The sequence below is a fragment of the Salvelinus alpinus genome, chromosome 34 (assembly GCF_045679555.1).
Source record: "Salvelinus alpinus chromosome 34, SLU_Salpinus.1, whole genome shotgun sequence".
Taxonomy (NCBI): domain Eukaryota; kingdom Metazoa; phylum Chordata; class Actinopteri; order Salmoniformes; family Salmonidae; genus Salvelinus; species Salvelinus alpinus.
Genome location: NC_092119.1, coordinates 22082274 through 22093502, shown reverse-complemented (window position 1 = coordinate 22093502; position 11229 = coordinate 22082274). Strand labels below are relative to the sequence as shown.

At 41.7% G+C, this 11229-nt stretch overlaps 1 protein-coding gene across 1 annotated transcript; it reads left to right on the top strand.

The window, feature by feature from the left end:
- Positions 1–737: 737 nt before the first annotated feature.
- On the top strand, positions 738–5965 carry LOC139563813 (26S proteasome regulatory subunit 4-like). The gene is made up of 11 exons (XM_071382740.1): positions 738–870; positions 1169–1222; positions 1401–1497; positions 1689–1813; positions 2242–2427; positions 2803–2931; positions 3305–3401; positions 3638–3827; positions 4634–4785; positions 4949–5103; positions 5565–5965. The coding sequence occupies exons 1-11, from the start codon at positions 868–870 to the stop codon at positions 5697–5699; spliced, it is 1323 nt and encodes a 440-aa protein (XP_071238841.1). The 5' UTR covers positions 738–867; the 3' UTR covers positions 5700–5965.
- Positions 5966–11229: the final 5264 nt, after the last annotated feature.

The window sequence follows — 11229 nt, the reverse complement described above, 5'->3', positions numbered from 1 at the left end:
TCAATATCTTATATTCTGAGAACCATGTTCTGTGTATGTTTGGTGTGACGTTGATGAAATATTTGCCTAACCATCAGAAAACTTGACACATGAATGTTCTTGCAACATTCCCTTGAAGTTTTATAGAACATTAATATCTTAGGCTATATTCTGAGAACATGGCAACCATGTTCTATGTATGTTTGGTGTGACGTTGATAGAATATTCTCCTAATCCTCAGAAAACTGGACACGTGAATGTTCTTTCAATGAAACGTGTCAATTCTGAGAACATGGTGAGTTCTGTTTGACATTAAAGGAATGTTATCTAATGCCAAAATATTCTGAATAGGTTCTTAGGAGGTTTTTGTTAACATACGTACATAGAATGTTTCCGTAACTAACGGTAAACTGGACACAAACATCAGGGGACCATTACGGGTAACATTACACAAACTGGCTGGCTAGCTAATACACTGTGAAGAGAATCTTCAAATGCATCTTATCACAGCACACTGGCTGACCAAGGTTGACTAACTCCCAGACCAAAATGGCTGACCTTTTATTCTGTCAGACCTTTCATGTCCTTTCTAAAATTCCTAATCCTATGATAGGCTTCATGAGCCGATTGAATGTAGCGCCTAAACAGTTTTATAGACCTAGTTGATGTGTTGGAATTGGTGTAAAATTTAAATTAGTCTCCATGAAGAACAACTTATTGATAGCTTCATATATCTTGGTTATAGTGTCTTCACCGGTGATTTGGTCCTCACAGAACAGCCACAACAGGGTTTTCATCTGCGTTTTTCTTCATTTTGAAACGCTTCACTTGCCGTACTGTGACGTATTACGTGAGCGACGCTGATAGACTGTCTGATAGCAAGCAGCTATGGTAAGTGAGGCAGCAGTTTATCAAAATCAATATTTCTATAATTTTAAAGGATTTAATGACTATTTAACCTTAATTGATGATCATATTACGGACTGTCGTATTTTGTTGAACGTGTTTACTGCATTTCAACTACAATCTGCCATTTGTAGACAGTAGAAAGCTGTTAGCTAGCGTGTTAGCACTGCTAACTAGCTTGATGTCTAGTAAATTGTTATTGTTTTGGACTCCAATCAAGTTACTGTTACCAAATGCCTTTGAGTGTATCATCACTGTCTGTCCAACGTGATTTATTTGACAGGGTCAAAGTCAGAGTGGAGGACATGGACCCGGAGGAGGAAAGAAAGACGACAAGGTAAACAATCTATACTAGCTAACTAGCTACTATGTCTCAAGTCTAGTAGCTAATGTTGCTAGTTAATAATACTAACCTTCTGAAAACTTTAATATTCATCTTACCAGTTTGGTACACACCGACCCTTCCTGTTGGATAGGTGATCACAGTGTTCTGTAACTTTTGCTGCATTTTCCAGGATAAGAAAAAGAAATATGAACCACCAATCCCCACCAGGGTTGGGAAGAGGAAGAAGAAGAGCAAGGGACCTGATGCTGCCAGCAAGCTACCTCTTGGTAAGTTTAGTTGGGCTACTATTAACCTTAGACTTTTCACTATGTCATGGCAGAGTTCCTTTCTATCTACTGATGTTGAATTGTAAACCATGACAGAAAGTTGTTTACAATTTTACAACTGCTGTTTTTCCTGGAAAGTTACCCATTGCATAGAACTGACTGCTCTAACTCTCTCTCTCTTTCTCTTTCAGTAACTCCCCACACACACTGCAGGCTGAAACTGCTGAAGCAGGAGAGGATCAAAGACTACTTGCTGATGGAGGAGGAGTTTATCAGGAACCAGGAACAGATGAAACCCCTGGAGGAGAAACAGGAGGTACTCATCACGTGACAGAAAATAAATTCAAATGCTTAGATATTTATTGTTTCCCGAAGGACACTTCATGTGCAGGCAGCGTAAGTCCTGTGTGGCACAGTCGGTAGAGCATGGCGCTTGCAATGCCAGGTTTGTGGGTTCGATTCCCAGTACATAAAAAATAATAAAAAATATACCCGCTCACTACTGTAAGTCGCTCTGGATAAGAGCGTCTGCTAAATGACTAAAATGTAAATGTAAGGAAACATAAAAATAAACACAGGACCATAGGCTATATGAACAGTTTGTATCCTATCAGTAAAATATAATATATCAGTCGATCTCTTTGCATCACTATAAAACATAGCACTATAAAACCTTCACACTGCACCTTTTCATCTAAATATGAATTAATACACCCATCCGCTCTGCCTTCTGTTGTCCTGCAGGAGGAGAGGTCTAAGGTAGATGATCTGAGAGGGACTCCCATGTCAGTGGGGAACCTGGAGGAGATCATTGATGACAACCACGCCATCGTTTCCACGTCTGTGGGCTCTGAGCACTATGTCAGCATCCTCTCCTTCGTAGACAAAGATCTGCTGGAGCCGGGCTGTTCCGTCCTTCTCAACCACAAAGTACTGACTGAGTCTGCCATTAAGTGAATTGAATCCTCAGTTCATTGACCGATCGTGTTTCAGTCAAGTGAATTTGCTGTGTTTAGTTGTTGCCTTACTGTCATTAGCATTAATTGAAGAGCTCATCTTTACTGTGCAATGCCATTGAGTGACATGTGTGTGCATGCGTGGTTTAGTTCTAAAATCTCAAAGTCCCCACAAGGAAAATTCTCCCTCGTGGGGACATTTCCCACATCCCCATGAGGACAAAGGCTATTTTAGGCATAGGGGTTACGGTTACAATTATGGTTAAGGTTAGGGAAAATAGGATTTTTAATGGGAAGACATTTTAGGTCCACACAAGGATAGAAGAACGTAACATGCGTGTGTTCACAGGTCCATGCCGTCATTGGCGTCCTGATGGATGACACCGATCCTCTGGTGACCGTGATGAAGGTGGAGAAGGCTCCACAGGAAACATACGCTGACATTGGTGGACTGGACCAGCAGATCCAGGAAATTAAGGTGACATTTTCAGACATAGAGATCGTAGAGAAGTAGAATACACGGCAAACTTTATTGTTAATGCTCTACTTAAGCACATTGTTTTATTGCGTGAGACTCCCAAGATCTTTCCAAACTAACTGTTCTGTATGCACAATGTTAATGTAAATGGATACAGCTGGGTCAGTTGAGGTTGGTGTCACTGAGTGAGAGAGATTTTGCTAGCTGCTCCTGTAGACTTCCAGTCATAGCACTAATGCTAGTAAATTGACAAATCTCGAACTATCCCTTTAAATCAGAAGACTGGAATGGCTGGATTGGAACGATATCCAACACATGGTAACCATTTCTACTGATTGACAACTGTACTTGTGGTTCCCTATGTCCCTCTCAGGAGTCTGTGGAGCTCCCTCTGACCCATCCAGAGTACTATGAAGAGATGGGCATCAAGCCTCCTAAAGGAGTCATTCTGTATGGAGCACCAGGGACAGGTAAGACAACTGAAACAATGATGGACAAAAATAAAGACAGAACAGAATTTGGATATCTTTATTTTCTCTGGTAATACTCAAAGGGGTGGTTTCCCATGCACAGATTAAGCTTAATCCTGGACTGAAAAGCATTTTAAATGGAGATTTTCCATTGAGCTTGCTTTGTAGTCCAAAACTAATTAGAGAAACCGCCTCTAAACGTGCCATAGATTGACACTGTTCCTATGGTGTGTTAGGGAAGACCCTACTGGCCAAAGCAGTGGCTAACCAGACGTCGGCGACCTTCCTGCGTGTGGTGGGCTCTGAGTTGATTCAGAAGTACCTAGGGGATGGGCCCAAGCTGGTCCGAGAGCTGTTCAGGGTGGCTGAGGAACACGCACCCTCCATCGTCTTCATCGACGAGATCGACGCTATCGGGACTAAGAGGCAAGGCTAGCTGTTCTTTAGTCAGGCCGTGGTCATTGAGGTCGTGTGCAGAGTGTGTGTAATTTGTTGACGAGGAGTAAATTAGTTATAGTGAAAAAAATACAGTAGGCTCATTTCATGCAAAAAATCATCTATAGACTACTTTGCTACATTATTGCACATAGGGAGAAAGTACACACTAACCCACATTCCAACCGCCATGCCATCCCCCCCAATACAACAGTTGTCAGTAAGTGTTTTACATTATCTTGAGGTTATGACTGCGTTTAGACAGGCTGCCCAATTCTGATATTTTTTTTCACTAAAAGATCTGATGTGATTGGTCAAAAGACCAGTTTAGTGGAAAATATCAGAATTTGACTTCCTGTCTAAACGCAACCTATGTCAAAATAAGAAAACAATGCTATTGCACAAACTCAGTGGCCTTATTAGTGTCCGCCTTGATATTGGCAGGTTGGGGGTTCAATCCCCGGTAGAGTCATACCAAAGACTCCAATGCCTCTCTGTATGGCACTCAGCATTGTTGGGTTGGGGGGAAGCGTCCCGTCCAGGGGGTGTACTGGTAGGCTGAAATCACGTTGCCTATCTCTACAGAAACAGGAGACAGGCTCCTAACGGCACTTCTGGCTTGGACAAGGCTTACTAGCTTCACTATTGCTTAGGTATTAAATTAGCAGTACAGTGAACACTGTGATTACAGTACGTTTTGTATATTTCGATGAACTTCCATGTATAGGAGGACATCTCTACAATAGTATGGTGTGTCTCAGTGGTTGAGGCTGTGCTGAGTGCCGTGTCCTCTGCAGATATGACTCTAACTCAGGAGGGGAGCGGGAGATCCAAAGGACTTTGCTGGAGCTTCTCAACCAGCTGGATGGCTTTGACTCCAGAGGAGATGTTAAGGTCATTATGGCCACCAACAGGATAGAGACCCTGGACCCTGCACTCATCAGACCAGGTACACAATAACATGATCATATGGCTATGAATCTTCAACAGAAAATACAATACTGGCTATGCCCACCTAAATGAAGTAATGATTGGAGAGATGTTATGTGATTGCCCCATGTAGCATCTCCTCTGATTTTGATATATCTTTGTGTGTGTCCCCTACTCCTCAGGCCGTATTGACCGAAAGATAGAGTTCCCCCTGCCGGATGAGAAGACCAAGCGAAGGATCTTCCAGATCCACACCAGCAGGATGACTGTGGCAGACGATGTGATTCTGGACGACCTGATCCTAGCCAAGGATGACCTCTCCGGAGCTGACATCAAGGTGCAATACTGACGTTACAGCAACCAGCTGGGGCATAGTAATTGGACTAACTGTAAAAAGGCAGCCTACTGTATATACCTCTTTCTGGAAATTGTAAGAATATTTTAAGATAATACACAACGCAGAGGACTAGGGGTCAATAGGGAATTAATGATCAATGGAAATAGTTGTTTTTCAGTTCCAACATCTGGTTAGAATCTGTGTAGGGGCCTCCTGAGTGGCGCAACGCACTGCATTGGGGGTTATAAATTACATCCTGTCTCTTTGTTCTGTGGAGAATCACTGAGGACAGGGAAGAATGAACATCTACCATCTACTTCTCAGCATAACTATGATTTGTTCTCTTTGAATAAACCTATTTTTATTTTACTTTCACCTTCTGGTTTTGCTGTCATCCTGTGGTACCTCAATGCATTTTCACTGTTAGTGTTTGTAACTTTTTCTCTCTCTCTCTCTCTCAGGCCATTTGTACAGAGGCAGGGCTGATGGCTCTGAGAGAGCGCAGGATGAAGGTGACTAATGAGGACTTTAAGAAGTCAAAGGAGAATGTGCTGTACAAGAAACAGGAAGGGACACCAGAGGGCTTGTACCTCTAAACATGGACAGAACTCACCTCGGCAACATTCTAGTCTTTCACTTACTGCTTCGAAACTGTTATTATCTTCTAGTAAAACTTTCCATATGTGTTCATTGTATCGTTGTGTCTAGATGTAGCCAGCTGTTTGGTAGTTAATTCTGCAGCTATTAAATAAAAGTTGGATTTCTGAACAAATGAATGAACTGTATTATTGTCTGTTACCATAACCTTCTAAGTATTACCTCTTGAAGTACAATAATAACAAATAAACCATTTGGGAAACTGTTCTGTATTTCAGATTTTTATTTTAAGTAAAGTATATATTGATCTTTTTTTAGTTAACCATGGTCAATTCTTGTTTTACTATTTGATTAAAGGAACAAGTTAGAATTCATGTTAAGAAAAACAATTTGAATATTTCCATAATGTGCAGCTGACAGCTGTTGTTTCAATCAGGGAGGAAGGAGATAAGTGGATAACAACTTTGCATGTAAATAAACTGAGCGATAACTAATAAACACTTAGACAATTAACAAAACTACTACAACCAACAAAACTATTAAAGTACAATGCCACATAGTGTGTCATGGTAGCTTCTTGCTGCTCCAGGTGGTTGTCCTGCCCTTGAACCTGCATTTATAAAATGAGAGTACCATAGAGGACATTACATTATAAGAGGTCAGATTTACTGTATCAGTCATTGTTTCTTCCCAACAACTGCCTCAATGACTTCAAACTGGAATCTCCTTTTCTCCAGCTGAACTTTCTTTCCTAGCAATAGTGATGGACCAAGAGATAGGGAAAAGTTATGATGAGAGGGTAGCAGTGATATTGTACTGAATCTAGTGTAAAAGGAGTTTTGCTTTAATGCGTTTAGACACACAGAAACACCAATAATAATGGCCAGAGAGGATGAGGGCAACAAAGCCTGGATTGATGGTCTTCATGTCCATGTGTGGGTGCTCATAGTGAAAGAATAGGACCTTGATGGAGTCCCTCGCCACCTCTAGTCTCCGACCATCCGTCTCGAGCCCAAATGTTTTGCTTTTCAAATAGACGGGATGGCAACATGGTTACATTTCACAGCGTAGTTAAACGAAAATATCACCAGCCAAACCAGCTTGACCAGACCGATGTACAAAAATATTACGTTGAATTATTTCTTAAAATATGAAGCCCTTGAATAGAACGCTACAAAGAGATATTCAATGACTTTACAATAAAACAGAGAACCTTTTCGAAGGTTCTGAAAGCAGATAAAGCTCTTACAATAAAATGTCTCACATCTCTCTCAATTTAGTAGGCCACAGTTGCTATGTTCAACAGCTCTTTGTCTGTCCTGTTGTCAGTCAGGCGGATGGACACTTCCTGGTACAGCTCCTGCACTTGAGGGGGCTGACTGGCACACATTCATAAATACATCTCTCTCACACACACACAATCCCAAACAATAATGTATTAGAAAGCGTGCCTGCTTACTCACACATACACTACCGGTCAAAAGATTTAGAACACCTACTCATTCAAGGGTTTTTCTTTATTTGTACTATTTTCTACATTGTAGAATAATAGTGAAGACATCAAAAATATGAATTAACAGATGGAATCATGTACAGTTGAAGTCGTAAGTTTACAAACACTTAGGTTGGAGCCATTAAAACTTGTTTTTCAACCACTCCACACATTTCTTGTTAACAAACAATAGTTTTGGCAAGTCGGTTAGGACATCTACTTTGTGCATGACACAAGTCATTTTTCCAACAATTGTTTACAGTTTACAGACAGATTATTTCACTTATAATTCACTGTATCACAATTCCAGTGGGTCAGAAGTTTACATAGACTAAGTTGACTGTGCCTTTAAACAGATTAGAAAATTCCAGAAAATGATGTCATGGCTTTAGAAGCTTCTGATAGGCTAATTAACATCATTTGAGTCAATTGGAGGTGTACCTGTGGATGTATTTCAAGGCCTACCTTCAAACTCCGTGCCTCTTTGCTTGACATCATGGGAAATCAGCCAAGACCTCAAAACATTGTAGACCTCCACAAGTCTGGTTCGTCCTTGGGAACAATTTCCAAATGCCTGAATGTACCAAGTTCATCTGTACAAACAATAGTACGCAAGTATAAACATGGGACCACGCAGCTGTCATACCGCTCAGGAAGGAGACGTGTTCTGTCTCCTAGAGATGAACGTACTTTGGTGCGAAAACTGCAAATCAATCCCAGAACAACAGCAAAGGACCTTGTGAAGATGCTGGAGGAAACAGGTACAAAAGTATCTATATCCACAGTAAAACGAGTCCTATATCGACATAACCTGAAAGGCCGCTCAGCAAGGAAGAAGCCACTGCTCCAAAACCACCATAAAAAAGCCTACGGTTTGCAACTGCACATGGGGACAAAGATTGGACTTTTTGGAGAAACGTCCTCTGGTCTGATGAAACAAAAATGGAACTGTTTGGCCATAATGACCATCGTTATGTTTGGAGGAAAAAGGCAAAGCTTGCAAGTCGAAGAACACCATCCCAACCGTGAAGCACGGGGGTGGCAGCATCATGTTGTGGGGCTGCTTTGCTGCAGGAGGGACTGGTGTACTTCACAAAATATATGGCATCATGAAAGAGGGAAAATTATGTGGATATATTGAAGCAACATCTCAAGACATCAGTCAGGAAGTTAAAGCTTGGTCGCAAATGGGTCTTCCAAATGGACAATGACCCCAAGCATACTTCCAAAGTTGTGGCAAAATGGCTTAAGGACAACAATGTCAAGGTATTGGAGTGGCCATCACAAAGCCCTGACCTCAATCCTATAGAAAATGTGTGGGCAGAACTGAAAAAGTGTTTGTGAGCAAGGTGGCCTAAAAACCTGACTCAGTTAGATCAGCTCTGTCAGGAGGAATGGGCCAAAATTCACCCAACTTTTTGTGGGAAGCTTGTGGAAGGCTACATGAAACGTTTGACCCAAGTTAAACAATTTAAAGGCAATGCTACCAAATACTAATTGAGTGTATGTAAACTTCTGACGCACTGGGAATGTGATGAAAGAAATAAAAGCTGAAATAAATCATTCACTCTACTATTATTCTGACATTTCACATTCTTAAAATAAAGTGGTGATCCTAACTGACCTAAGACAGGGAATGTTTACTAGGATTAAATGTCAGGAATTTTGAAAAACTGAGTTTAAATATATTTGGCTAAGGTGTATGTAAACTTCCGACTTCAACTGTAGTAACCAATAAAGTGTTAAACAAATCTAAATATTTTAGATTCTTCAAAGTACCCACCCTTTGCCTTGATGACAGCTTTCCAAACTCTTGGCATTCTCTCAACCAGCTTCATGACGTAGTCACCTGGAATGTAGTTCAATTAACAGGTGTGCCTTCTTAAAAGTAAATTTGTGGAGTTTCTTTCCTTCTTCTTTCCTTCTTAATGCGTTTGAGCCAATCGGTTGTGTTGTGACAAGGTAGGGGGGGTATACAGAAGACAGCCCTATTTGGTAAAATGATTATGGCAAGAACAGTGCAAATTAGCATAGAGAAATGACAGTCCATCATTACTTTAAGACATGAAGGTCAGTCAATACAGAAAATTTCAAAAACTTTGAAAGTTTCAAGTGCAATCGCAAAACCATCAAGCGTTATGATGAAACTGGCTCTCATGAGGACCGCCACAGGAAAAGAAGATCCAGAGTTACCTCTGCTGCAGAGAATAAGTTCATTAGAGTTACCGGCCTCAGAAATTGCAGCCCAAATAAATGCTTCACAGAGTTAAAGTAACAGACACATCTCAACATCAACTGTTCAGAGGAGACTGTGTGAATCAGGCCTTCATGGTCGAATTGCTGCAAGGAAACCACTACTAAAGGACACCAATAAGAAGAAGAGACTTGCTTGGGCCTAGAAACATGAGCAATGGACATTAGACCGGTGAAAATCTGTCCTTTGGTCTAATGAGTCCAAATTTGAGATTTTGTTCCAACCGCCATGTCATTGTGAGACGCAGAGTTGGTGAACGGATGATCTCCGCATGTGTGGTTCCCACCATGAAGCATTGAAGAGGAGGTGTGATTGTGTGGGGGTGCTTTGCTTGTGACACTGTCTGTGATTTATTTATAATTAAACGCACACTTAACCAGCATGGCTACCACAGCATTCTGCAGCAATACGCCATCCCATCTGTTTGGCGCTTCGTGGGACTATCATTTGATTTTCAACAGGATAATGACCCAACACACCTCCAGGCTGTGTAAGGGCTATTTGATCAATAAGGAGAGTGATGCATCAGATGACCTGGCCTCCACAATTACCCCGACCTCAACCCAATTGAGATAGTTTGGGATGTGTTTGAACGCAGAGTGAAGGAAAATCAGCCAACAAGTGCTTACCATATGTGGGAACTCTTTCAAGACTGTTGGAAAAGCATTCCAGGTGAAGCTGGTTGAGAGATTGCCAAGTGTGTGCAAAGCTGTCATCAAGGCAAAGGGTGGCTATTTTAAAGAATCTCAAATATAAAATATGTTTAATACGTTTTTGGTAACTATATGATTCCATATGTTATTTCATAGTTATGTCTTCACTATTATTCTACAATGTAGAAAATAGTAAAAATTAAAGAAAAACCCTTGAATGAGTATGTTTTCTAAAACTTTTGACTGGTACTGTAAGTATTCAGACCCTTTGCTATGAGATTCGAAAATGAGCTCAGGTGCATCCTGTTTCCATTGATCATCCTTGAGATGTTTCTACAACTTGATTGGAGTCCACCTGTGGTAAATTCAATTGATTGGACATGATTTGGAAAGGCACACACCGGTCTATATAAGGTCCCACAGTTGACAGTGCACGTCAGAGCCAAAACCAAGCAATGAGGTCGAAGGAATTGTCCGTAGAGTTCCAAGACAAGATTGTGCAGTATTGAAGGTTCCCAAGAACACAGTGGCCTCCATCATTCTTAAATGGAAGAAGTTTGGAACCACCAAGACTCTTCCCGAGAGCTGGCTGCCCGGCCAAACTCAGCAGTCGGGGAAGAAGGGCCTTGGTCAGAGAGGGGACCAAGAACCCGATGGTCACTCGGACAGAGCACCAGTGTTCCTCTGTGGAGATGAGAGTACCTTACAGGAGGACAACCATCTCTGCAGCACTCTACCAATCAGGCCTTTATGGTAGTGGCCAGACGGAAGCCACTCCTCAGTAAAAGGCACATGACAGCCCGCTTGGAGTTTGCCAAAAGGCATCTAAAGGACTCTCAGACCATGAGAAACAAGATTCTCTGGTCTGATGAAACCAAGATTGAACTCTTTGGCCTGAATGCCAAGCGTCAGTTCTGGAGTAACCTGGCACCATCCCTACGGTGTAGCATGGTTGTGGCAGCATCATACTGTGGGGATGTTTTTCAGCGGCAGGGACTGGGAGACAAGTCAAGATGGAGGCAAAGATGAACGGAACAAAGCACAGAGCTCCTTGATGAAAACCTGCTCAGGACCTCAGACTGGGGCGAAGGTTCACCTTCCAACAAGACAACGACCCTAAGCACACAGCC